General features: G+C 51.7%; 7 protein-coding genes across 7 annotated transcripts; 3 read left to right on the top strand and 4 right to left on the bottom strand.

Annotated features, from left to right (window-relative positions):
- Window positions 1–1893: 1893 nt before the first annotated feature.
- COCVIDRAFT_36887 (hypothetical protein) lies at window positions 1894–3275 on the top strand (the record flags this gene model as incomplete). The annotated part of the gene is made up of 2 exons (XM_014702125.1): window positions 1894–2434; window positions 2488–3275. 2 exons carry the CDS (start codon window positions 1894–1896, stop codon window positions 3273–3275), a joined length of 1329 nt encoding a protein of 442 aa, XP_014557611.1.
- An 893-nt stretch (window positions 3276–4168) lies between these two features.
- On the bottom strand, window positions 4169–7020 carry COCVIDRAFT_96670 (glycoside hydrolase family 31 protein; the record flags this gene model as incomplete). The annotated part of the gene is made up of 3 exons (XM_014702126.1): window positions 4169–5407; window positions 5474–6705; window positions 6765–7020. The coding sequence occupies 3 exons, from the start codon at window positions 7018–7020 to the stop codon at window positions 4169–4171; spliced, it is 2727 nt and encodes a 908-aa protein (XP_014557612.1).
- Window positions 7021–9574: 2554 nt separating this feature from the next.
- On the bottom strand, window positions 9575–12991 carry COCVIDRAFT_25746 (hypothetical protein; the record flags this gene model as incomplete). The annotated part of the gene is made up of 8 exons (XM_014702099.1): window positions 9575–10122; window positions 10176–10358; window positions 10409–10445; window positions 10493–10636; window positions 10763–11416; window positions 11467–12225; window positions 12352–12710; window positions 12766–12991. The coding sequence occupies 8 exons, from the start codon at window positions 12989–12991 to the stop codon at window positions 9575–9577; spliced, it is 2910 nt and encodes a 969-aa protein (XP_014557585.1).
- A 718-nt stretch (window positions 12992–13709) lies between these two features.
- COCVIDRAFT_15125 (hypothetical protein) lies at window positions 13710–15664 on the top strand (the record flags this gene model as incomplete). Its single annotated transcript, XM_014702083.1, has 2 exons — window positions 13710–13768; window positions 13825–15664. 2 exons carry the CDS (start codon window positions 13710–13712, stop codon window positions 15662–15664), a joined length of 1899 nt encoding a protein of 632 aa, XP_014557569.1.
- Window positions 15665–16269: 605 nt separating this feature from the next.
- COCVIDRAFT_25748 (hypothetical protein) lies at window positions 16270–19890 on the top strand (the record flags this gene model as incomplete). The annotated part of the gene is made up of 1 exon (XM_014702100.1): window positions 16270–19890. One exon carries the CDS (start codon window positions 16270–16272, stop codon window positions 19888–19890), a length of 3621 nt encoding a protein of 1206 aa, XP_014557586.1.
- A 607-nt stretch (window positions 19891–20497) lies between these two features.
- On the bottom strand, window positions 20498–24350 carry COCVIDRAFT_36892 (hypothetical protein; the record flags this gene model as incomplete). Its single annotated transcript, XM_014702127.1, has 7 exons — window positions 20498–20542; window positions 20617–21555; window positions 22408–22411; window positions 22486–23836; window positions 23887–24107; window positions 24159–24228; window positions 24278–24350. The coding sequence occupies 7 exons, from the start codon at window positions 24348–24350 to the stop codon at window positions 20498–20500; spliced, it is 2703 nt and encodes a 900-aa protein (XP_014557613.1).
- Window positions 24351–25973: 1623 nt separating this feature from the next.
- Window positions 25974–27519, bottom strand: COCVIDRAFT_96597 (hypothetical protein; the record flags this gene model as incomplete). Its single annotated transcript, XM_014702128.1, has 3 exons — window positions 25974–26780; window positions 26834–26973; window positions 27027–27519. 3 exons carry the CDS (start codon window positions 27517–27519, stop codon window positions 25974–25976), a joined length of 1440 nt encoding a protein of 479 aa, XP_014557614.1.
- Window positions 27520–27628: the final 109 nt, after the last annotated feature.

The following is a 27628-nucleotide window of genomic DNA, read 5'->3' on the forward strand; positions in this document are numbered from 1 at the left end:
CGAAACTGGTAAGCAAGAGGCTATGGGAAAAGTCGTGCCTTATACGGACGCATTGCGCTGAAGGGGTGTCGCTGACAGCATTGCCATCGGCGAACCATTGCACGTAGGGGTTCAGCACACGAAAAGATCGACGACGAAACCAGCCGGCCCAATTCTTGGACACGGGAGTCGCCCGACTATGCACAAGCGACTAGCGTGGCAAAAGAGGCTTGCGAGGGAACGATATATCGTTAGTGTGTAGCTAGACACGTTACTAGAGTCGGAAGAGGCTTCGTGTATTGCGTTGAAGGGGCCAGTGCGGTGCCTGGCAGTCGAAAGTCTCCAAACAAAATAGCCGATCCTCATCTAATCGCACCATACCCCGGAGTCAGCTCCTTGTGCTTTGGTGGCTGCATTAGACGTAGATTTTTTTGGACGTTTTCGCAAGGAGCCCTGGGCTGATGTGGTTCATGGATGACCTTCGCTCCAAAACAACACTACAAGGGTCCAGCACAGGTACATGACTTTGAGTTTGTATGTCGTTTTAGAGGACGAGATACTGAAACAAATTTCCGAGCCGCATTACCTCGTCAGGCGCAGCGTGTTGTGGCGTCAACAGACATGGCCTGGCCGACCTTGAGCCGGTGTCAAAGTCGAGAGTTAGTGGACAGGAGTAACCGTTGCTATCAGCCTTCAGACGATGAATAACATGACTCGTATGACAGCTACGGCGACTGTGAGTGGTCCGGTGTCCTGGTGTTTGGAGCTATTAACATTACTACGGCACTTGGCCTGGTAGGTGTGCATCCGGCTTATGCCACATCCGCAGGGTCGCGGGAGCTTCCTGAACAGGTGTTTAGCAAAGTCTAAATGCTCTATTGGTTGCAAGTAGCAAGTCAAAGTAGAATTGGGTAAAGGAGAAGCGGCTCTGATAGTACACCTGACCTTGAGCAAAGTGATGTGCAGACAACCATGAGTGAGTGAGCAACCTAGCGGATCGACGTGATGTCAAACAGGGCCCGAGCAAACTCTAAAGTCGTAAGACAGGGAGTTCCCGGAGACGCGAGATCAGCTCCCAGGGCATTTCCGTGTCTATAGGCCATGTGATTGCACGGGACATGGCCATGAGCACATGGGTTGCATCCCAGATTGACATAGCGGCCGGGAATAAGTTGAGGGGAAGAAGCGCCGAAGCGTACTTCAAGGCTGAAGGCTAGAAGGGCAAAAGACCAGCTCGTGAAGGCGCCACCAGGCATGTCCTCAGCTGCACACAAGGGACGGCAGCAAGTGGAAATTTGCGCTCGCGGCCATGTCCGCGCGAGCAGACAGGTGAAGAAGAGAGAAGTCGACAATGAGTGTGATCGACTGGCGGCAGCAGTCACATTGCGCAATGCGCCGCCGGCGTAGCTGTCAAAGAGTGGGCGCTGAGGTTACAGGCGCCGTCAAGTCCCTTGGGTTGGTGTCGGCGAGGTGCTGGTATTGACGAGTTGGTGACAGACTATGATTACTATACTAGCATCATAGGTTTCCGTAGTGGGCCAAGGCGGGTTTGCAAGGCGCTCAACCGTAGTTTGGTGCATGCAGGAACGTGCTATGTACACCGGTGCAGGCACATGTCTGCGTCGATACGGGACGGGATCCCCAGGAACAGGACCAGGATGCGGTATTCCGAGATGCCGTAGTGATGCCGGTGGATGGTGGATGATCAGGTTCAGCAGGCGTCACGGTCCAGCCGGGCGTTTCAGCGATGACGGTAGTGGTTCTGCCCCGCCTGCCGGCTGTCATGACTCATGCGTCACTTGCCTGCGCCACTCACTGCGCCCCGCAGTCGCCCACCAAGCCTGTCGCATTTCCTTCGCCCCCGCCACACAAGACAACCACGACGACAACAACCCAAGGAAACAACGCCAAGTCATGCCGCCCTCGCCCTGCGCTCTCTGCAGCGTCAATCGCGCGCTGATCCTGCGCCCAAAGGACCACTCCCGCTTATGCAAGACGTGCTTCATCACCGTCTTCGAAACCGAAATCCACCACACCATCACAACCAATTCCCTCTTCCACCGCGGCGAAAAAGTCGCCATTGGTGCCTCGGGCGGAAAGGACAGCACTGTACTTGCCTCCGTTCTCAAGACCCTCAACGAGCGCTACGACTATGGCCTCGACCTCATTCTCTTGTCCATTGACGAGGGAATCAAGGGCTATCGTGATGACAGCCTCGAAACCGTAAAGCGAAACGCCCAGCAGTACGACATGCCTCTGACCATCCTTGGCTACGCTGAGTTGTACGGATGGACTATGGACCAGGTTGTAGAGCAAGTTGGTAAAAAGGGAAATTGTACCTACTGCGGCGTCTTCAGACGACAAGCCCTCGATCGCGGCGCATCAAGACTCGGCGTCAAGCATGTCGTCACAGGACATAATGCTGACGATGTCGCCGAGACGGTGTTGATGAATTGTGCGTACTGCCTTGCTCACCATGTCATTGCGACCAAATACTGACCCAAACAGTGCTGCGAGGTGACCTTCCGCGTTTATCACGCACCACATCCATCGTTACGTCTACGCCATCGGCATCCTCCGACCCTGCCTCGAACACCAACATCAAGCGCAGCAAGCCTCTCAAGTACGCATACGAAAAGGAAATCGTCCTCTACGCTCACCACAAGAACCTCGATTACTTCAGCACCGAATGTATCTATTCCCCCGAAGCCTTCCGAGGCAGTGCGCGCGCTTTGATAAAGAACCTTGAACGTGTGCGCCCAAGCGCTATCCTAGACGTGGTGAGGAGCGGAGAAGACATGGCCAAACTAGTACCAGGCAGCGATGAAGGTTGCGGAGGTGCATGTTCAAGTAGTGCGCCTGTCACTGAAGAAGAAGAGGGTGGGTGTGGAAGCGCTCAAGGGCGTAGTAGCGGTGGCGAGATGGCAAGTGTCGAAGCACATCTAAGGCAGAACGAAGCCGCTGCAGATTCTAGCCTTGAGACTGAAATCACGACAAAGAGTGTTACCCGTAGTGCAAACCCACAGGGCCAACAAACCGATGGCGCTGTCCCACTTCTCAATGGCAGGAAAGCCAAGAAGGTCTACACGCCAAAGAAAACAAACAAGCAGGTCATGGGCCAGTGCAGCAAGTGTGGATATCTCTCTAGCCAAGAAGTCTGCAAAGCATGTGTTTTGCTTGAGGGACTCAATAAGGCGCGGCCAAAGAACAAGATCGAGGTTGGCTATGAGGTCCAAGACGTCAGCCTGAACAGTGTGCGCGACGAACTCGAGGCAATAACCATTGCGGGTGAATGAACCGTCTAGTATTGAATGTCCTTTCGGAAAATATGCCTGTGTCAAACCTGCCGACACACGTCCAAGACGAACGCCAGAACATTGCGCAACCTCATGACCCGTTGGAGCGGCCACCCACAGACTTTCACCAGTCACAAGATACACATCAGTCGGTTCCCGCTGTGAGCGACTGCTCACTTTCTGTGCACTAAAAACCAACAAGTGCCTTTTATGCCACGTGTATTTTGCCCTACGTGGGCTTATGGTTAAGAGGCTCGTGTGACCTATCACCTGGGTAACCTGTCAGTTGTCTTGGTCTCACCAGAGTCAACCCTCCACTACCCCGCACAAATGATCGCAGTCCCCCCGGACGCCCTGTCTCACATCGCGCTGTGACCACAGCTAATCTGCACAACGTCACTGTCGGGAAGATCGGGAAGATCGGGAATGTGGACGGCACGCATCGCTGCAGCAACGTGGTGCGATATTGACAGCATGGCCGATCAGGTATCACAGTAATACGCGCTCGGGCATAGCAGCTTTGGCGAGTGGCCAGCAGATTGACGGCTATACTCCATCCGCCTTGCATAGATGAGAGAAAAGCCACAGTCATAATAGAGTTGCTATGCTATGCAGCACTAGCGCCTTAAATGGTATCTCATTCCTATGCGTAAATCCGCTAGCCAATGCTCGCTCAAGCTAACATGTGTATCCGTAACCCCCTTAAAAAAAGCAAACCCAAGAACGCCATTCTACATGCCAATGATAGAAATACCCACCCCAAACACGATGAGTAAACGCCGCCACCATGCTCCGCCGCAGCGCGGCCCGCCTCCATCCGAAGTAACAGTAGTAGCAGTAGCAGTAGCACCGTCGGCCTGGGCAATAGCGCCGCCGACAGCACTCCTAGATAGTCACAACTCAAAGCCAAACTCTGTGTCCAAGGTCCACGGCCCCTTGACCTCAATAGTCTGCTTCTCGGCATCAAACTCGCCCGTCGCGCCCTTTTGCGCCTGTCCCAGCACCACCACCCGCGCAACTGCGACGCTCTCCGCGCCCTGCGCCTTGTACCCAAACGACCCCGTAGCACTGAACTTGCCATTATCAAACGAAAAGTTAATCTCGCTAGTGCCAGCTTGCTCGATGCTCTCGCCATCATCAAGGTACAACCGCCCCGCGGCTTTACCCTGCGCATCCGGGGCCACGAGCACGAAAAAGTCCTCGTTGCGCAGCGCCTTTGTGGTATTCGCGCTGTTGACGCGGTGCGGGATTACGCTTCCGCCGCGGATATGCACGGGGATGTCGCTGTAGGTTAGGTTACTGACTGTGACGTTTTGGCCCTGGCCCTGCACTTTGCCGTACGTCCAGTAGTCGTAGAAGACGTCGTTGGGCAGGTAGAAGATGACTGTGTCGGAGTAATCGACAGTCACGGGCGAGATGAGGAGGGCGTCGCCGTAGAACCATTGTTCTTGAATGTCAAAAGTCTTTTCGTCTTCTGGGTAGAGGAAGAAGAGCGGGTTGATCATTGGTGTGCCGTCTTGAGTCTGGTAGTAGAGGGCGGTGTAGATGTAGTCCATGAGTTTGTAGCGGGTTTCAATGGCCTTTTTGGCAGCATTGGCGACAACGGGCCATTGGTAGAATTCTTGCTGGATGGTGCTGAGTTCGGCGTGGTTGCGGTAGAAGGGCTGGAAGGCGCCCAATACGGCCCAGCGTGCGCACATGTATTGGTCTGCGTTGCCGTTGAAGCCGCACACGTCGGAGCCGACCATGGGCATCTGGTGCATGGAGACAAAGGACAGCATCTGGCGAATGGAGGTGCGGTAGTGCTCCCAGATCGAAGCGTTGTCACCGAACCAATGTGCTACTTTGCGGCCGATTCCCGCGAATGTGGAGCGGGTGAGGACAAAAGGACGAACCTTGGGACGGCGGGCGAGCATGGATTCGCGGGTCGCCGAGGCCATCATGCTGCCGTACAGGTTGTGCGTGTCGTACTGCCAGGTTCCATCGTAGTTTGTCGTGTTCATGGCAATGGTCTGCTGCGAGACCTTACCGAGATGGCTGTTGACGCGGTAAGCAGGGTCAAACCAGTTACGGTCTGGGAAACCCTTCATGCTGCCATTGGCAGATTGACGTGGAGTAATGACACCAGCAGACTGACGTGTCTTCAAGCCAGCGGGAGATTCACGAGAAAGGAGGTACTTGGAATCACGAGCCTTGACTGAGCTGTTACCAGATGAAGGCTGGAATGATGCTGGGAAGCCGGGAATAGGGCGACCGGTATTTGGGCGAGGAGCATTTCCAGGCTTTGGTGGGATACCATCATCAATGGCTTTTTGGCGCGGGTTGCAAGTCTGAGGATCCTGGCAAAAGTTGGACGCCTCGTTCATGTCGACCCAGAGTCCGTCAAGGTTAATACCGCTATCAGCATCGAACTGCTTGAGGATTTCCTGTGTCCACCACTCCTGGGTGTTGGGCGCGAACCAATCAGGCCATGCGACCTCTCCGGGCCATTGGACTCCAAGGAGATCAGTGCCATCGGCGGCTTTGAGGAAAACTTCCATTTCGTGGCCCTTCTCGTAAGGCTCATAGTTGCCAACTGCATGAACGCCAGGATCCAAGATTAGTACGTACTTCTGATCGCGCGAGTGAAGAGTTGATACCAATTCACGCATCTTTGAGAGCGGGAAACGATCAGGGTCGGTGGTAAAGTCCTCGCGAAGGTTCATGTAGTCGATATCGGTCCACATGACCTCAAGAGGAATGCCAGCAGTGGAGTAGTTGGCAACGACTTCCGCAACCATGTTGACGTCCCAGTATCCGTACTTGCACTGGTGGAAACCAAGAGTCCAGTATGGGTACATTGCAGAGTAGCCGGCAACGTCGGCGTATTGCTTGGAAACTTCAGCGGGCTTGCTTCCAGCCATGAAGTATAGGTCAATAACTCCACCGACAGTGTTGTACTCGAGGTACTGGTAACCGCTGTCGGCCTTTTTGATGTCCACTTGCATTGGGCTGGAGTTGAGCATGAAAACACCATGAGTACCCTTGCCACCACGGTGGTCAAAATACACTGGGTGAGATCCATAAAGATTGGCGTTTGTGGGAATGTTAATGGACTCGCCGTTCAAAAACACACGCTCGTATTTATCCGTGTGGAAGCGGAATGAATCGCTGTGCTCACCGAGACCGTAGATGTTTGGGTTGTCAGGGAGCTTGGTCCGAAGGCGCACGTACTGTTTCTCGAAGACCAGGGGGACGGTTTCAGTATCAAAAAGAACTTCACCACCATCTCTGCGCTTGACTGTAAAAGAAAATGGACTCTCCTTGACATCAAATTGAAGGGCTGTGCTGTCCGTTGACGCCTGTTCATGCTTTGGTCGAGGGAAGACTGATTCTTGGACCTGGAAAACCTGGAGGTCGGCATCGTAGATTTTGACGTGTAGTCGCTCATCTGATTGGTTCTTAGTATGAATGGCAACTTGATGCAGCAGCAGAACAGCGAAGACTCACTATTTTGGTACTCGACGAGCAACTTCAGATTCTTGATATCGTCGCTGTACGCATTGCAGGCGTCACCAGCGAGAGTGAGGTCGGCCGTCAAAGTAGAATCTTTCTCGACAACATTCGAGGCAGTATAGCCAGGGCAGCTATCCACTTCGGCGCGGCGAGTAAGGGTGGCAGCGAGGTCAGTAGCCTCGTGCACTAGAGGGGCCGCATTGATGAGGCTCGAGCAGGCGGCAAGCCCGAGCAAAATATGGCGTATCATCTTAGTCAACTAGGCAGTGTTCACCAAGAGTTGAGAGCCGATTGTGGGGAAGGAAGAAGAAGACCAGAGTAAGGCCGTTCACTCCAGGACTATATAATGGAGGAAAAGCTTGGAAGTGAAGGCGCTTAGGTTACCGTTCACTGTAACGGCAAAGGGTAATAAGTGAACAAGGATGTGACTGAGACCTTTGTCCACCGCTTGACCCACATCATACTTGCTCGGGCCTGCACCCAAGAAAGACCACATGATGCTTTTCCGGGGAAGGAAGCTCATGCTAGGTCACAAAATGACAGCATGCCGAAAGAGAAGAAAGGAAAACAAAAAGGGGGGTTTGTTTTGCCTCGCATCATCTCCGAATGTATGAACCAACAGTTGCCATGGAACACACACTCGCAGCATAGAACTGCGTACCTTGCGCGTTTTTTCCAGTCCCACAAAAGTAGTAATAGCAAGCAAATCAATATTACTTGCTGCTAGGATTCAGCGCGTAGATGAAACAAAACAAGATTTTTTGTATGGGTACTAGTCGCGGACTAGACATGGGGTTAACTAGAGAATCTCGACTACGATCCGGGGTCATAGGCTTTCCTACAGTTACATCAGATGGGTCTTTGCCCGTTCTGGGAATGTATCGGCGTGCGTTTTAATGCCAGCACACATGGTTGTCTTCCAATCAACGGCCATGTCACAAGGGGCAAGAGATATCCCATCAGGGGATCGACATGGAAGCGTCGGCGCCTTGGCCGGGTGGACGAAAACGCATAACATCGGATCAAGGTCCAGGGGGACCAGCAGATGATGACGCTTACACATGCGAAGTTTACAACCGCAGGGAAAACTGTAGGTCGGGTGTTCCCGAGATGCCCCCCTTCTTTTGGCATTCCAGACATCGTGAGGTGTCTTCGTGACGTTTGAGGGGGAATCTGGGCAGATCAGACGCAAGGTTCGCGTGAACGGCCTGTCTCCACTGTTCCCGCGCTAATCATCCTAGCAACATGCGGGGGGCCGAGTCACATGCCCCTCTCTCAACAGACTAGAAGGCCAACCGAGGGCGGTAGCAATCTTCTCTCTTGTCCACTCTGCTCGTTCCGCTTTACATTCTGCGTTTGATCGCACTTGGGACCTGCTACTATCGGAACATGCGTGCGTGACTAGTCATTGGAAGCCAAGTCGAAGGTGTAGGAAGGCTGGGGGCCGACCGGGCCCTTGGGCATCATTCATTCACATGCCGTCATCAGCTCCACCACCCCCCCCCCTCGTCCTTGCATTACCTTCCTTTCTCCACCGCCTCGCCGCCTTTCCCGTGTCAGTGCGCAACGGAATCAAACGTCCAGAAAGGAAAAAACAAACGTCACGTATACACAGAAGAAAAAACATACATGGTTGGACCACGTAAGTTCAACGATACGCACTGATCGTGAATTGGAACCATGTCAAAGGGAGCGTACGTATCTAGGTACATAAACAAACAATAGTACATGCCGGTAGTATCCAAACCCGAGTAAAGAAAAACAAACAAAAAAGAGAGTAAAAGCTTACCGCACAGTGACTTTTCTTGACTAGAAGAAAAAAAACAAAACAAAAATACAAACTACCCACGTGCCCACCTTCTGCATAGATGGGCCAGACGACAAGTCAGTCACGGAAAAGACGGCGTCCTCGCGGCACTTTTGGGTTGACTATGTAAAGAAGTGGATATGAGCATGTGCCAAGCTACCTTGTCCACATGTCCCCAACGACCACTCATACACTTTCCTTAACGCCCCCGGTCCGTTTCTAGTCGCGAAAAGGCCCTAACTATTAGTTAATACTATACCGGACCGACCTTTTTTCTTCTCTCTCTCCATCGTCTACCCCGAGATTTTTCCCTTTCCCCCATTGCGTGTTTTTTGTGCTTGTATGGGGCGTTTAGACTATATGCTATGAAATTGCTGCTTGTCTCATGATTTGAGCTTCTTTCTCCTCCTTGTGATTTGATCCACTGCTAGGGACTTTTAGTCTGGGTGGGTGGTTTTGTTTAAACTTGGGACGCTTAAATGGTGTGTGCATGTGTAGAGCCGTGGGGAGTTGTTTTACTAGCTGCGGGAAGAGAAAGTCTTGGGTTGCTAGTAAGTCTGGATACTATCTTGCGTCCGCGGAATCGTGTTGTTGTTGTGATCGTGATCTCAATGGGAAGCTAGGCTGCGAAGTCGCTCTCTCGGTGTTGTGATGATTGTTTAAAGTCGTAACTATTCGAGTCCAAAGTTGTGGGTCGGCTTTTAACAGTGGGAGCATACATGCACGGGATGACTGATGTTCAGAAAATACTTTTAGATTACGTTCGCTCCGAGCTACTAGAGTTAGCTAGCCTGCTAAGACGAAATACCGAAGCATCCAGTATTCGTGTGAGGATGTTATGCTATGTGGCATGTTTGAAAATGGATAAACCACTCATGCACTACCAAGAGACCGTTGTGCTCTTCTAAAAAGCATACTGTGTGTGACCCAAAACGCCCACACCACGCCACCCGCTCGATTTCCCAAAGCTACTATAGCCCAAGATGCACTTGATACCTTACTTGTACTCCTTGCACCTTTCCAAACTCTCGCACACAGGACCCTTCAAGATCCTCAACGCCTCAGCGATCAACTCGTGCAGCTCCTTACGGAAATGCTGGCCTTCCGGCGTATCATGCTCTTTGCTATGCTTCTGTCGCTGAAAAGCATCCCGAATAGTTTCGAGAATACCAACCACTTCTTTGCAGAGCTCATTGCAAGTATCACTGATGAGTTTTCTCACGTCTTCTCGAGTCAATCCTGCAATGTCAGGAAAAACACCTTCGAGGCCAATGATTTTCTCTTTGAGATATGCATGGCGGACATCCATGAGCTTCTGGCGTTTTCCGGCTTTTTTCAAAATGGCCTGTTGATAAACAGGCTTCATTTTCCGGTGCATATATCCTTTTTCGGTAGGTTTGATCGCTTTGCCGAATACTTCGATGAGTCCGTCACGAAGCTTCTTCGTGGCGGCTTCGATCGTGAGTGTAATGTTTTCTTCATGATCAAGGACATTGTTGCCGAAGCAAGTCTGGTACGCATCTCCGACTAGAGCCTGTGGATCATCTGGGATAGATACATTTATTAGCATGGTTAGCGGAAACAGCGTGACGAAATACCTTTCAATAGCTTGTTTAGTTCACGAAAGCTCGTCTTGATGGTTTGTGCAGCGTGAGCTTTGAACGATGAAGGTGCATCTTCGATTGCTCTTCGGAAGTGCCTATCGATATCGGATGCGACAAATGACAGTAGTACAGCATTCACGTCGTGCTTGATGCCCAGCTTCTTCTGATGCCATTTCCCTGGCATTCGTTAGCGGAAGCTTTGCACATATGATAACAGGGTAATGTACCTTGGTTTCTGACTAGAGCTCTATGCGAAGCGGCAGCCTGTAACAGTGAGCAACAAGTCATTCTCAGGAACACCCAATTCTTACCATCTTCTCTAGCTCCTCGAGCTTCGTCTCAGCCTTGCTATCAAACTTGTCCTGCAGCTCACGTTTTGAAAGTTCGTTCAAAAGGTCTTCCAAGAACGTGCTGTGGCATCTTTTTTTCATTTTCTCGATTTCCAACTCAATATCCTATTTTGGTTTAGTAAATATTCATATTGAGGCTGCTCCTCGACTTTGACTCCGTATAGGGACACAAGTCTAGTTCACACCCTCCCATCGAGTTTGTCCTTCAGACCTGGTAATCAAATAACTTACCTTAATGGCCTGGTCCAGAATTTTGGTTATGTACTCTACTCGGGCTTCTGTACTCTTGCTATAGCTCATCTGGAAGATGCTTAGCAGCATGGGGGTTTTGAACTGGATGAAGTTTTCAAGAACGGCGACCTTTCCTTGGGAAGGCTGTCCAGCAATATGATTGAAGAGCGCCAGGATTTTTGTGTCTTCCAACTTCATAGACGGAACCTTGTCAGGGTATGCAGTGTTATATCCCCGGCGGTACCGCATGAACATGCGATTAGAAATGCAAAAGGATGCAGCGCCCGCATCGTCGCCAGTGTTGTGACTGTACATCCGGTTCAGACCCGTAGCAACAAACCTGTTACGGCAAGCAATTCGAATGTCTTTACGTTCTTTTTCCAAGGAAATAATACGGGCCTTCAAATCTTTTTTGCGTGTAACCAAGTCCTTGTTGGTTGCGCGTAAAGCCTCCTTCGAGTGATCGTCTTCGGTGACAGAGCTTTGATTGACGAAGCTCCTGATGCGCTTGATCTTGTTTTTGTTGTTTTCGATGCCATTTTCGATGATCTGAACCTTACCGGTGAGTTCACTCAACTTCTCTTCGACGGGGGCAAGCTGTCCTTCTGCTATGGCATCCAGTTGCAGTGTACTACCACCATCATCATTCATTTCCTGTTATATCAATTAATAAATGGGCAGAACATGTATCCTGGAGAGCTTACATCAGATCTGGTAGCCACAAGAATGACACTACCATGGTGTCGCCTACGGTGCGCATCCAGATAGTGCTGTCGAAAAGATTGGTCGCTCGTGGCCCGCTTTATGTCGACGACTACGATCGTCTTTTCGCACTGCTGCAAATAAGCCTCTGCTGCCGCAACACGATAAACGTTGATGTCTTTCGCGCCTGGGACATCGGCCAAGCAGATTCCATCTTGTAGTAGGGGGCTGTCGACATAGTACCTGATAATCTCTACAAACGGCCATGGGCTGAAAGAAAGAGGTTTCCCATTGAAACGTGCATTTGGTGCTTTCATTCGGAAAGGGCGAAGTTGTTCGCGCATGTCGCTGTGAGTGCTGGACGTGAGGGGGACAAAGAGCTCGCCGTCCCGAACAAATTGCTCGTGTATCTCACCAGTCCATCTCTGTAGCTTTAAGAGTGCTGGACTGTCCTTCCAAGACTTGCTTGCAGACATAAAGTCCTCGAGCGATTCAGGTGCGACATAGTGAGCAAAGAGATGGTTCAAGCAATCCAGAGCAGCGTCTTTGCGTGCCCGATCGTCGTCATCGACGTCTTCTTCGTCGCTCATCATCCGCTGTTGGGTATTAAACCATTGCTTAAACCAAATATTCACGAGGTTTTCTATGCAGTATTCGACGCAGTAAAATTTTACCTCTGCTTGAACTGCCCCCATATTGTTGGAGAGTTTCTTCTGGCGGAACTCCGTTACCACGTTGGTGCATGCGCTGCCACTATCCCCCTGTTTCATTGTCAGTTAAACAAAGTCATGTAGCCTTGGATATTTTCTACTGAGAGACAGTGATCTGATACGCTAGGTTCGAGACAGATGTAAACAATCCGAGCAGTAAGCTAGGGCTACACTTACTTCTGGCGTCAGGTCGTCACCCAGCAAAGCATTCGTAGTTGCAGACTTCCCAGATCCTGTATCTCCTGTGACTGCAAACCGAATCTCTTCCTGGTAGGAAATAATGCAATTTTTGACAGCTTGTGAGTAGAGATAAGCAGCCTCTTCGCCACCAATACCTTGATCCGCAGCCGCTCCTAGGAAGTCTTTGAATACTCGCAAGATACTCCGAACATCCTTTTCTGACTGTTGAAATCCTGGATGGTAGATGGGTAGCTTTGGACGGCGCTGTTGAGTTAGGTCAAGCGGAGGCACTGCTGTATCTCTTTCATCGTTGCTATCGTCATCGTCATCGTCACTATCAGTCCAGATTTCAGATGCTGGGAAGTATTAGCCTTTGATCTGGTTTAGGTACACACTGCTGTAGTTGTATACCTGAACGCTTAGCGGGTAGCACAGATCCTATGGTGCTAGGATTCCAGCTAGTAATAGCAGCTATAGTGTTCGCCTCAATAGCTTTGAGTCTATCAAGACAGTCTGTCTTGAGGTTTGGGATCATATTTGCTTCTGGAGCAACTCGTACTACGCGTTCAGGTTCGAATAGAGGACTCTGCGGATCGTCCGGCACACATTGTTGCAGATTGTTGTCGTCCTCTTCCATCGTGTCCACTAAAGGTTGAGATAGCAGAAAGATAGAAAAGAGTTGGAAGGGAAAAGGATTGGTAGGGTTCAGTAGTTATAGATCGCTTTTAGGTGAGAGAGCAAGCCTTAGACAAGACGCCACTAGAACAGCGAGGTGAGAGACCGGTGAGCCATAGTGTGAAGTTAATGGGTATAGGTAGTGTACTACATGACCTCCATCGGCTCTTACCTGTCCTGTCAAGCTAGGGTAGATCAAGGCGTAATCAGCCCAAGGTGCTTGGATATGGCCGGACTAGCAGAGATTATAGCCAGTTCCATGCCCTTAATTTTCAACATCATTCCGCTGTCGGTAGGAAATCCTTTTCCAATGATAAATATGAAATTTGAGTGAGGACTGTTAGAAAAGGATTGTTGACATGCGCATCTTCCTGAACTGAGAGAAGCACTGCTTATATCAGCGGTAAAAGCCATACGACTGTGATGTTGAGGCCCTACGAGGCCCTACCAGCAATCACCTTTTTTTGGAACAACTGAAAAACTATTGGCATTTCATACAATCGGATACGAAGCGTGATCAAGGCCAAGGTGCGGGGTCCCCACATGGCGTACTCGCAGCTGGTGAGAAGGATGATGTGCGCACGTGGGCCCTGAAAATATATAAGTTTCGGGCTCCCCCTTGTCAAGGCAGATTTTCCTACTGCTCTACTTGGCCGACGGGCGTCTTTGGTCCTTAATTCATGGCGGAGGATCGTGGGGCATTAAACCGAGGGATTAAAAGGGCAAGAACGCGGCATGGGTCAGTGCTGCACAGAACCAGCAGAAACAACTGCCAAGTACTAACCTGATCTCCAGATGCTTGAACTGCAAGATCAGAAGGCGCAAGTGTGATGAAGTGAAGCCGACATGCTCGCGTTGTGCTGCAAAGAACGACAAATGCGAATGGACTTCTCGCCTCACCTTCCGAGCCGAGAATGCATTAGCAATTCATCCATCACTATTGCATCAGCCCCCGGGATTTCCGCCTAAGCGTTTCAGGATTAAAGATGTTACTGCAGAAGTCATGCGGGACTACCAGTGTGACAAGCCAGGAGATGGGCCCGGCGCTTGTGATCAGTCTGATAACCAGCTGGTTAGTAGTTACAGCGATCTCTCATCTACCACGATCGATGATCGGAGCATTTTATTTCAAAATGACTCGTGCTGGCCGAAAAACACATCGCATACGAACACTGAGGATATCCCGAGTCAGGCTCGACCCGAAGGATACGTACCCATACCTGTTTCTGCAGATACAGAGGTGGCACGGAACAGTCCGGTAATTGCCGCACACCCAGACAACACAATCTTTCTTCCGGGATCTGCATACCTCGACGCTCATGCCGCATTGAGAAGTCATCTGAAAGAAAAGGCACGATCCAATGATCATACCCCAGAAGCATCGCGCGACTCTTCAAAGGACACTCGCATATGTTCTGTAGACACCGATTTCGATACAGTGACAAAAAAAGGCACCATGCAACTCCCATTTGACCCTGTCATTGGCGGGGAACCGAGCCCTACTCAATTATCAGTGTTTCAGCTATCAGCTGAGAAAGAACTTGAGTTGTGGAAGAATTGGCTTGATGAAATAGCGCCTTGGATTGACAAGTTTGATGGTGAACGCCATTTTCAGCACCAACTCCCGATACTGGCACGTTCCCACGAGCATCTGAAGTACTCAATACTAGCGTTATCAGCACGACAGATTGAGGTCAAGAATCGCAGCATACACACTGAGCAAAGCTTAGCTTTGTACCAAACAGCCATCCAACTCGTCCTACCGCATCTACATACACGCAGCATGGGAGTTATAGCAACATGCGTGGTATTGTGCGTGCTAGAGATGCAAAGCAGTTCATCCAGGGTGTGGCATCAGCATTTGGATGGCTGTGCACATTTGATTGAAGCAGCTGGAATCAATGGCTTCTCTGGTGGCCTTGAACAAGCCTTGTTCTGGTGCTTCGCTCGTATGGATGTATGTGGTGGACTTATTTCCTCATCCAAAACGCTCATACCTGTTGAGCGCTGGGTCTTGGGTATGAGTCTTGACGCTGATGTGCATCTCTTTCGAGCGAAGAAAGGATACAACACTCACGCATGTGAAGTGGTCTACCTGTTTGCACAAATACTCGACTTGCTCTCTTTCCATCCAAACTTGGCCCGGCGGGCTGGTGTCTCACTCGATACATCAGAGATTCGAGATGAAGCCTATATGGCGCGGTGGATGAGGCTTTGGAACCATGTTTCTGCATGGCATGCTACGCGTCCAGCAGAGATGCTCCCTATAACATCTCTCACAAACCCCACATGGCCATTTCCCAAGATCCTGTATAGCAACCCTGCCGCCATCTCGGGGAACCAACTTTACCATACAGCATGCCTTCTTATGCTTAAGCACAAGCCTGCGGGGGTCACTATCATGCCTAAGCCGAACTCTATTTTCTGGTATGCACGTCAGATCTGCGGGATATCGATGAGCAATGACCACCACGGTGCGTGGACCAATGCGATACAACCTTTGTGGATCGCGGGCCAATGGATGAGTCACGAGAGCGAGCACAAGGCTATCTTGCAGCTATTAGAAAAGATTGAAGTACAGTCGGGGTGGGGTACAAAGTGGCGGGCAGAAGACTTGAAAGAGTTCTGGGGTTAGCAGAGCACCGCTGTCTTTCCTTTTGCATGTGACTTGTTCTCTTATGCAGTGGATATGACGCTAATTGATAATAATCCATATGGGTCCGCGTGTGTACATAATCGTGTGTTGGAACGTATAACTAGCAGCCAAGATGTGGTGGTGAAATAGTGTTGATGGCAGAGACAGACGCGTCGCTATGAGCGATAGCAATGACGGCACCAGTGCACGGACGATCTCGGAGGTAACAGCGGCGATGCTGACTATCGTTTGCTGCTCCATCGCGACCGTCGCCGCTGGAGACACGTAGAAAGCGGTCGAAGTCGATTCCAATCCGAGTCCTCTCGTCCTGCCACTTGCATCCCTTGTTCGCCTGCATCCTCGCTGTCACGCATGGGTTCCACTACCCGATCAACACCACGCATTGTTGCCTACGCTTTCCTTGTCGGCTTTACCGTTTAGCACTGTACACTCACCTATAGATCCACGACTAATCCTACATTCCTCCCGCAGCCTGTTTGCCACTTTCTTCCATTGCACACTGCCTGGAAGCAGATTCAACAGCACACGCTCTTCGTTTACCGATTCCATTTACCCTCCTCGACCCATTTGGGCGCCCCGCCACCATGTTCACGAGCTTCACGGGAAACCCGCGTCGGGCGCGACAGGTCAATCTCAGTGGAAAGAAGACCAATCCCTTCGGCCCCCCAGGCTCCGGCGCCGGATCACAAGCCGCCCTCGACCGAGCACAGCAAGACCGAGCACAACGGCAGCGGGAACGAGATACATTGAATGCCGCCAAGCGAATACAGAGGGTGTGGCGGGGTCATTCAGCCAGGCAGAAAGTGGCTAACCAAGTACGAAGTGAATGGGACAGAGTAGAGGCTCCCAATGGCTTCTCACAACAGGGATCGTATGCCTCGGAAGACGAGGCTCTTGCTCAATTACAGCGGCTACTTCGTTTTGTCTCCACCCGCAGCGAGGATGACCTGAAACGGATACAACATTATGGAGCAAGACAGATGGAAACAGTTCAAGCCTTGGGCCTGGAATCAAGCGGACCATGGCTGTCGGCATATTCAAGACTACAGCGGGTATCTTTGGTTGCCATAGAACGCCAACTCAGGCCTTCATCAACACAATGGAGTCAGATCGGGACATCCCTTACCACCCTGCAGTTTCTAGCCGAACAAATACCTGCCGAGACATCCCGAAACGCCCAGAACTATTACCGCACCCTCGCACAAGTCGTATCTAGGCTCTCCCCTGAACTTGAGTCGTCCGACAATGGGTCAGACGTAGTCAACGTTGTGCTGAGAACCCTGGTCGCACCATTGAAGGTCACTGGATATACGTTGGATGCCTACGAAGCGCTTGGGGTGCACTTCCTGACACTTCCATTACTTAGTTCAGACTCGACATCACCACCCGTACAGAAGCTTCGGGATTCGCTCGCCGACTCGATAAACTACAAGCTACTTGCGAATGCGCTGGCTACTCTAGCTAAACGGTCCGGACTACAAAACAGGCCAGAATTACAGAGTACACTGAGTCGGCTTCGCTTGCTGGGAACCTTCATCTATTTCCACCGCTATGCTCACAATTTTGATACCCCAGAGGCATACGCTGTACACAAAGACTTTGTATCTGTTGTATCTGTTCTTCTGAATTCGTTACCTGTCAATATAGTTGATGAAGACCACCCCATCACGGAGATTACCGAAGACGATGCCGTCAATTCGGATTCAGGTGCAGTGACTGAGTTTCTCAAACAGCAGGTTGAATCTCTGGTACATCAGGAAGGAATTGGGAGTCTCTTGGCTGGCTCATCACAATCCCTTGATACTTCCGAAGATGAAAAGGTTGATGAAGCGCGGCAGCTTGCCAACTACGCACTTGCACTGCTACGCTTCTTTCCGCGAAGAGGTGACGAGATACGCATGTGGCTTTACATTGGCCCATCGGAGTCGTCTGGGAAGAGCACGCGCAAGTTGCCCGCTATCCGATACTTCTGGGAGGCATCGAGAAGGTCATCAGTCTTTTCCACAATCTTCAAAGACTCACGGGCAGCCATTGGTCTACTGAAGCCAAAGTCATCCGACACTAACAGCTCAGATCGCCCGGGTACATCCGGTCTGACACAACATGGGTTCTGGCAGCCAGCGCAACAGCAAGTGAATCGTGATGCGGCTGTTACGGATGAGTGGCGGGTCATTCTAGTATTTCTAGAACTTTACACATTTGTGCTCAAAGTTACAGATGACGAAGAGTTTTTCAGTACCGGACAGCAAGACGCCTATTCCGGGCAAGTCCGTGATAATGGACTACCTCTGACCGAGGTAAAGGACCTCACGACATTCCTAAAGAATCTAGGTTTCACACTTTACTTTAATGCAGTAGAAATCACTACATCAGCAGATAGTACCGAAAGCAGCAGCACGGGCTTCAACTACTTCAACCCAAAAGCAATCGAAAATCAAAGCCAGAAAGAACAAGTCGAGCCATCTATAGGTGGAGTGGCTGGATTGAAGATCGACTATGTTAAAGGGCTGGTCACAGGTCTCCTTCGTATGGTCTATGAGCGTGACTCGCGACGCAAATTCTTACCGCCAGACCACTGGTTGATGACTTCACGATTCGATATGACTGGCTTCATTCCAGCTGTAGTCGAAGAGGAGGAGTCACGGCACAAGATCCAAGAAGAGGACGGAGACAATCTGGATGACCAAGAAGAAGAATTCGACGATACACCACAGCTTATTGGGACGAGTCGGACTCAGCAACAACGACGACTGGAGAAATTGCAGCGACAGCAACGCAAGGCTTCAAGAAGAAGGTACCTCCAGGCTGTGGCTCCTCGGTTGGAAATTCTGCAGAACATGCCATTCTTCATACCATTCACTACCAGGGTACAAATCTTCCGAGAATTCGTACACCTGGACATGACCAAGCGAAGAGGCGGTTCTGATCCCGAGCTCTGGCGATTCAGACTGATGCAGCAACCAAATGCCCGTGGTCAGTTCGAAAGGCACTCTGCCAGGATCAGGAGAGAAAATGAGTTTGACGATGCCTTCGACCAGTTTTATGACCTGGGACAGGGCTTGAAGGAACCAATTCAAATCACCTTCTTGGATCAGTTCGGTGCACAGGAGGCTGGTATCGATGGTGGTGGTGTCACCAAGGAGTTTCTGACAAGCGTCACCAACCGAGCCTTTATGCCTACAGACTATATCGACATGTTCATCGAGAACGACCAACATCTCCTCTATCCTAATCCTGCTGCACTTGAAGAACACAAGGAAGCTCTGCGACAAGCGGGCATACGCGAAGGATCACAAGAGTATCGTGCGCAAATCACCGAGCTGCTTCAACGCTACGAATTCTTGGGTCGCATCATCGGCAAATGCATGTACGAGGGTATCTTAATTGACGTCAATTTTGCACCCTTCTTCCTACGCAAATGGGCTCTGACAGGCGGCGCCGGCTCCGCACCTAACGAATCAGGCTACCGACCAACGCTCAACGACCTTCGCGACCTGGACGAAGAGCTGTACCAAGGCCTGCACAAGCTCAAAACTTATCCTGGTGATGTGGAGGATTTCTCGCTCAATTTCACAGTCACAGATACGATTGTCGTCGACCACACCACCACACCCAAGAAGACCAAGGCTATCACCAAGGAACTCAAGCCCGACGGCTCCAACACACCCGTCACGAACCAAAACCGCCTCGTCTACATCAGCTATATGGCACGCCACCGCCTACAAAACCAACCCTACGCCCAAACCGCCGCCTTCCTCCGCGGCCTCAGCACAATGATCCAGCCCTCCTGGCTCTCAATGTTCAACCAGTCCGAACTGCAAACCCTCATCTCCGGCACCCGCACCTCCATCGACGTCGAAGATCTCCGCCGCAACACCATTTACGGAGGCACATACGTCATCGGCGACGACGGCCTCGAGCATCCGACCATCCAGCTCCTCTGGAAGGTCATGAAGGAAATGTCCGACGATGAGCGCCGTGCTGTCCTCAAATTCGTCACGAGCACCCCTCGCGCCCCACTGCTAGGCTTCGCAACGCTAAATCCCCGCTTTAGCATTCGTGATGCGGGGAGCGATCAGGAAAGGCTGCCTAGCACGAGTACGTGTGTGAATTTGCTCAAGTTGCCCATGTATCGCGACGAGGCGACGCTCAAGGAGAAGTTGCTGTATAGTGTTTTTTCGGGCGCTGGCTTTGATTTGAGTTAGGCAAATAAATTCGATTTTCTTGGTTTTGCAAATGGCCTTTTGTCCGCGTGTTTGGCTCAATGTCAAAGTTCGAGTAGGGTTTGGAGAAGGTGTGACCAAGGGATTGATTGCTCTTGTAGGTTCGCAAATAGCATGCATGGAAGCCGCCGTGCAACGTAGATGTAGACGTTTTCTTTTTTCTTTCAACTGCAATAGAGACAATTTCTCTCTCTCTCTCTCTCTCTCCCACCCCCTTTATCTACGTAATTTGGTTTTTTTTAGGAACTTACGGTATTCTACTGCACGGTGCAAAGGTGCGCATTTCAAGTAACAATGTGCAACGAGACACCCAGAAAACGGATAGACATGTAAGTCTGATGGCAAGCAAAACAAAACAGAACCAAAAAAAAATGCAGGTTTGGGTATAGTTTGCTGGCAGGTTTTACACAGCTTGGGCGACGATATGGGTGCCTTTCACAGGGGATATAGTATCCCGAACTCCCCTCTCCCTTATCTACCATATCCACAACACGGAAGGTAGTAAAAGCTACAGGAGCGCAAAGGCCGTCAATCGTCTAACAATGAACCAATGTTTCTACACGACATGCACCTAGAGCCTGGCACGCTCCTAGTGCCGCTCAGGCATCTGATGCTGTCTCTTGAGATAACTCGCCTGTAATCACAGTCAGAATTCGTTAACGTTCCCAGGTAAGATACCCCCAAAGCAAAATCAACCAAAAGACTCACCTCATCTAGCACAGCCTGCAGTCTACCTTCCTCAGCCACAACCTTCTTGACTGTATCGCTGACATTGCCTTCGAGGCCTACATTACAGCCGCGCGGCAGCCATCTTAGTATATGGAATGCGTTTGCATATACGCTCGTTGCTCCCGTCATTCTCCCGTCGTCGGGCAGGCTGGCTTGGAGGATGATTTTGAAGGTTTTGAGACCCCAGCAGTATCTCAAGCCCAAGCGGACGAGGTCGGCGAAGCCATCGAGGATATCGTGGTGTGAAGGTATTGTAAGAACGACGTGCTTGATGAGGCTGCGGGAGCGCTGGTGAAGTGTCGAAAGCGTATGTATGCCGCTTGTCAAGCTGAGCGTAAACACGTTGTCGCTGTAGAGAACCTGCCGCGCCTCCTTATATATCTGCTTATTCAATCGCAAAATCTCTGGGATGATGGGGTCGCTCAGTGGGATGCGCTCTGGTCCTGGACTTTGGCCTCTGGCCCGCTGATTCAAGTATGGTCGCTGCTCCGGTCCGTGAAACCATACTCTGCGTAGGACGGGCGCCGGCGCAGGAGGAAACTCGTCTTCGTCAGGCTTCTCGGGAGCACGGTCAGCATGGAGGAGGAGCGGTTCCTCGCGCACGAGCGCCATATGGTATATGTGGATGCGAAGTTCGGCGGGAAGCTTCATAAATGGAAAGGGGGATTCGAGGACGTCGTCGACCGTGGGACACGATGGCGCAGCTTCGCATTCGGACAAGTTGCTGGGTTCTGGTGTCGCGAGGCCGGTTCGAACGGGCGGGTTCAAAGGGCTGGGGCAAGACGTCGGACTCTCTGGTACTGCATCGCTGGCCGTATCGCATGTGCGAGATCTTTTCGATCTGTTATCGTGAGGTTCGACCTCGTCTGCTAGTATTAATCTCTTCCGTCTGGGTGCCGCGCGCCGATCCATGACTGGCTGCTCTGGTGTGATAATATCGAATAAAGTCGAACAACTCATCGGCAGAGTAGCAATGTTCAGAAAGTTTCTTTTTTTGGTCGGCTATATGGTGCCGACGGTCACCTCGGTGGGAGGGAATGACGCGTCGGGCGTGCGAAATACCACGTTCTAGTCTTAGGGAGACAATCCGGCTAACTAGCTCATCATCGCAGGCGCAGATACAATGGAATATCGGGGCGGATAACGCAACAATACAAACACAATAGCAAGACTCTTGTTTATTGATAAACAAAAAAGCAGTGAATGTCAGAAGTAGGTAACAGACAAGTGGATTCGCGGGTCGGGAGGTGGGTGATTGCGGGGTCGAGAACACCAGTAGCGCGTCTGAGGATCCAGCAGGCAAGTGCCAATGCGCATGATAGTTACGTCACGTGTTTCTTCAATAAATAGCACTGGAAGATTGGCATGTGCGATGTGAATGAGAGTCCTGAGCATGCCATGATGTGCTGTCATTGAAAAACATGGCCCTTGTGGGCCAAAATAGTATTGCAAGAATGTGTCTCTGTAAAGTGATTTGCACCAAATTGTTATCTACTGCAGCCAGGACAGTGCGGACCGCCGGCTTCGTATCTACACAATCGGCGTCGGTCGAGAAATTAATAATAAAGGGAATCAGAAAACAACCACACGCCCTATCCATCTGTCCCGCATCCTACAGTTTGTTGTGACCTCGAAACTATGAAGCATTCAGATATCCCCCTACAGAATCTCAAGAGCATAAGGAACAATATCTCTAGGTAACCGTCCTCCAGTTACAGACATCAGGTAGCGGAGACGACAAAAGAAACTTAGGAAAATTCCTCCGCATACCTGCCTAGACCACCTTATAGGTCTATTAGGTTGTTGCTGCCAGGTTGTCGGTTCTGCTGCTGCTGCTGGGCACCGAACGGGTTGGCATTGCCGTAAGGGTTGGCACCAAAGTTGCTCGCTGGTCCAGTCTGTGCGGGCATCAAGCGGTTTTGTTGAGGCATGCCTGTGAACTGCGAGTTCAAGAAGGGGTTGTTTCCAGTGGCATTTGCGTTGATCTTGTTCAAGCCCGCGCCGGCTGAGTTAACAAACGTTCCTGGCGCAGTGTGCTGAGCAGGAATACGCATATTTCCTACGTTGCCAAAAGTATCCTGACCCTCTCCGGTTGCCAAGAGTGCATTGAGTCGCGCAGCGGTTGGGTCCATTTCCTTCTGTGGTGGTTGTGGTCGCTGTTGCTGCTGTGGTTGCGGCGTCGCCTGTGGAGAGAATGATGGCTGGGGGCTGAAAGACGGGGTGTTGAACTGCGTCTGAGTCTTTTGCTCACTTAGAGTGTTCAGCGTCGGTTGTGTGAAGGACTGCGTTGGCTGCGGGCGGTTGAAAGACTGCGCGAATGGGTTATTGGAGCCAGTCGGCTGCGGCATCAGGGATTCCTGAGTCTTGTTGCTAGCCCATGGGTTGTGGCTGCCAGGCTGGAGTGTGTTCTGGTCTTGCTGTGGTTGCTGCTGCTGCTGCTGGCTCATATCTCCAAATCCGCCGAATTGGCCATACGGGTTGTTCGTAAAAGCGGTTTGCTGGGGCTGGATAGTGTGCTGAGGTTGCAAATATTGCTGTTGCTGCTGAGCGCCAAACTGATCAAAACCCGTCGGTTGTGGCTGCTGTTGGAAACCTCCATAGCCTCCAAACCCGTTCTGGAATCCCGTCTGCTGGGGCTGCATTCCAGTAGGCTGGGCGTATGCAGTGTTGAGGAAACCAGTGTTCTGAGGTTGCTGCTGTTGCTGATTTGGATCCACAAGGTTGCCAAACCAGTCAACCTGACCCTGCTGCTGATAACCTTGGTTGTTTCCGGTGGGCTGGTAAACACTTGGCTGGGCAGTAGTCTCTCCGAAAAGCAGGTCGGCATTGGTTTGTTCGAGCTCCTTGCGGCGCAACTCCTCTTCCTCTTTACTCAACTTGATCGCCTTCTCCAGGTCATCGTCGTTCTCGTCGGCCCTTGCGCTGCGTTCTCGACGCTTCTTTTCCTCTTCGGCCTCATTCCTACTAGCCTCAAGGGCTAGCCTGAGCTCGATATCCTCTTCTTCTGTTCTACGGTTACGGCGCTGTTCGCCGTTCCGCTGGTGCCTTTGCGCATCATGATCTGCACGCTGGGGTCCGCCTCCAGGATATTCCTCAATGCCCGTAACTCGCGACTTCCACGACTTCCTGTCGGCTCGCTCGGCGCGTAATCGTTCTTCGTCCATGATGAGCGAAGTCAACTCCTTGGCTGCCATTCGCACTGTGGGTGTCTTAGTAAGCTGTTCTTGCTGCGGTGCGAGACGCGCTTACCATTCTGACCAACATCACGGCCGTCCTCGTCAATGTGTTGGAATTCGCGCAATGTCTTGATGATGTAGATGTTCTTGCGCGCCCAGGTTACGACGAGCTCTGAGCCCTCGTGCAGGCAGTAGTCGAGCACCTTGAGCGATTTGAGGACGTGGCGCCAGTTTTTGCCTCGGTCGTTGAGTCGTTTGTCCAGCATGTCCATTACCTGGTAGAAGTCGGTCGAACTGGGTAAGGTGTCAGCATAGCCGGGCGCGATTCACACAGGGCGCCCATACCTATTGAAGGTGATTTGGGCAATCTCAGCCATGTCGGAGCCCACAGGGCCCCATGGATCGTTGCTGGTGGCTGCAATTGTTAGATGCGCCATACGTGTACCTCACAGGGTGCTCCTTACCATTGCGGACCTTGACTTCGACCTGGCTGTAGCCCTTTGTCACGTTCTTGACGGATCTTGCGATTTTACTCATGGCTGCGACGTATCTGGGAGAAGAAGATGATCAAAAGGTAGTAGGGGGCAGCGGAGCTGTCGGGAGGGAAGGTCGCAACAGGCGTGCAGCGGATCAGAGCTGGAGCGCTGGGCGTATGACGTGCCGCTAACCAGACGAGCTCAAGCAATGAGTGGCGCGATGATTTGGAGCCCGTTGAAGGTCCAGCGAGGGTGGGAAAATGGGGCTGTGTCTTCCGTGTGGGCTGTGGCAAGCTGTGGTAAAATGGACTTGCAGGAGAGTCGTGGATAGACGTAATGCGAGGCTGGTGCGCTGATGACCACCTGCAGCATAGCCAGGGCCCGAGCGACCGAAACCCAGGGTCGGAGCGCTACGACGTCAACCCCAGAAAATATCGCCCGCCTTGGAAACTCCTCGACGTACCAATGCAAGCCATGGCAGCCCTCCTCTACCTGCTCAAGCAGCCAATTTCTCAAAGTGCCCAGATGTGCTCGCGAGCAGCCCAAGGTGCTAGAGGCGACTGGCGAGCGGGCTGACGAATCTGCCTCGTCAGCCGCCCTTGGTAATATCATGCAATGCTAGGGAACATGCTCCAGTGAACCCAACCGGTTTGGGCGAAGCCACAGCAGTGGCGTGAAATACCTGCAACAAGTCCAACATGCCCAACAAAGGTCAAACACTGTGTCTGAGAGATGCACGCTGATGCGCCTATAGTAGCAGCAATCCAAAGCTACGGTTGGGCATCATTGCAACCTTCCCCCCTTACTACCGGCACGACTTATTGGACCAGCACCCACCGCAAACACCTGCTGAGTCCAATCATCTGAAGCCTAAGTATATATATATATATATATATATATGAGAGGCCCAAGGAATGTTTGTCATTGTCATCTACGGCTCTCACATTTGCCTTCAACCCTCAACACTCACATTCACAGGCTTTGGAGGGATTACAAGTAAATTAAAATTGATTCACATTTTTTGGTCCTGCTTGCGCAGAATAGTTGTAGTCTAAAAGTGGATGTAAGTCCTTCATTAAATACCAGTCTAGAGATTTGCCCACGTCCGTAAGAGAAACGAGACAGAAAAGATACAGGCCAGGACGCCCTTGCCAATCTTGATGTGTCGCAGACACGCCCAACGCCTGCCATCCTGTGGTGAGCTCCCGGTCAAAAGTAACTAGAAAGTAAACCCCGGAGAACCCGCCACCAGATAAATACCAAAAATTGTAAACAGAGAGAAACGGAGAGAGACAAGGGAGGAGATGACAAAGTCGGGAAACATGTAAAGAAACCTCCGAGCGCTTCAAGTCCTGCGAATCCATGAAATCTGCCATGCAGGACATTTTTGATGTAAACAATAGAACACGCCAGTTGCGCAAAGGAAAATTTTGGTGGGCAGTCAGGGCTATGAATCCTGCTGGCCGAAACGAAAAAACACCACTCTAAAGGACTCGCATGTATTAGTTGTACAGACGAAAGCGATGACCCATGATGGTACCACCATGGCTCCAGAAGGCCCTGTTGAGTGCATGGTAGCTCGTCCAAGCCAGTATCCGAGACTGCTCGGCTATTACAATGGACATGATACGATGGTTGGATGGAGAGTCGATCAAGGCATTACGATACTAAAAGGGTAGGTGATCTATTGAACGGCAGGCGCCCACATCTCGTTGCCCATCCGCTGTTGGTTGGGGTTGTAGTGGTCAGGCTCAGTGCTGTTTGGGCGACGGATGTTGTTGTGTTGGTAGTACATGCCGTTCTGCGCCTGGTACTGGGGCTCAGGGTAGACGTATCCGTTGTCACCGGCACCTGGAGAAGGCAGGGCCTGTTGGCCGGGTGATTGCCAGCCCATGGCAGACATATGCGGGCTTCCATTAGCGCTGTTGGTACCTCCAGACTGGTTGTGGTTGGCAGACGCAGGGGGCTCAAGGATCGGTGGGGGGCCATATGCACTTGGGTGGGATGTAATGGCGGGGCGAGAGCCGCTCACGTTGGAGGCATACGATTGCGCAGTAAGCGCAGGAGATGCTCGGGGGCTAGGCTGAGGCATCTCGTGACGCATGTGCGGTGGGACGTTGATGCCGCCCATGTAGGCGTAGTCAGAGCCCTGGCGGTGAAGGCCGGGCATGCCACCTGCGGGCATTCCATTGGCAGGCGAGAGAGACAGCGTGCGGTCGTTGGGCGAAGGAGTGCCCAACGGGGAAGCTGTCTCGGAATAATCACCGCCGTCAGAGCGGCCGGTCCTGCTCGAAGCAGAAGCACGCGAGGCAAGCGCAGCGGCTGTAGCAGCGGCCGCCTCCTCAACAGTGCCAGTGTGGTGGTTCTGGTGACGTGTCAAAGTAGTGCGTCGCGTGAACGTCTTCTGGCAGTCGGCATAGGGGCACTTGTATGGGCGCTTGCCAGAGTGGATACGGCGATGGCGCGCCAGAGAGCTAGAATCACTGAAAGGCTTTGTTGATGTTAGTGAGGAGAAAGCAAGCGAGCTAAAGCGTGAAAACATACCTTTCCGCATCGCTCGCACATGTGAGGCTTCTCGCCAGTGTGGACACGTTGATGGACCGTCAGCGCCGAACGCTGGATGAACTGCTTGCCGCAGTTTGGGTAATCGCAGACATGAGGTCGGATGCCGCTGTGGATACGTTCTGCGAGTGTGTCAGTGCGCTGCAGTTTTAATGTTGCGGTCCAAGCTTCGTACCATGACGTGCGAGGTCACTGCGTCGCGCGAAGCCTTTACCACATGTCGAGCACGCGAACGCCTTTGGTGGACCCGTATCAGAGGCGGGCCGCCCACCATTGTGCTGGTGCTGGACCTGGTTGTCAGGCATCTGTTGTTGCTGGGCATAGGCGTGGTCTGGGGGGTTTGGAATGTAGTTGCTGTTGTTCAGCATGGGCATGGGCGCCTGCATCTGCGAGGGCGAGGGGTAGCGGAGGCCGTTCATGTGCTGCTGGGGGATGGAAGGGTACGAGGGGAGTTGCTGCTGTGGTTGCTGCGATGAGTAGCGCGATGAATCTGACGGGTGAGGCGAGACGCCGCGTTCAGAGCCGTTTTCAGACTTGATGTGGCCGCCGTTGAGGTACGACGGGGGCGCGCCAAAGTGCTGTTGCTGCATTGCGTGCTGCATGGTGAATAGGGAGCCGTGTCCTAGGGAGGCTGTTAATCTCGCGTTCAGAATCGTGTCAAGCTCCATTGTCTCAGAGCTCGCTTCGCGTGACGGGCGACGTGGGAGGAGAAAAAAAAGGGCCAAAATGGGGCGGTTTTGGGGGGTTAAGAGACGGGGAGGGCGGAGCGCACCAGGA

The sequence above is a fragment of the Bipolaris victoriae genome, assembly GCF_000527765.1.
Source record: "Bipolaris victoriae FI3 unplaced genomic scaffold scaffold_33, whole genome shotgun sequence".
Classification (NCBI taxonomy): domain Eukaryota; kingdom Fungi; phylum Ascomycota; class Dothideomycetes; order Pleosporales; family Pleosporaceae; genus Bipolaris; species Bipolaris victoriae.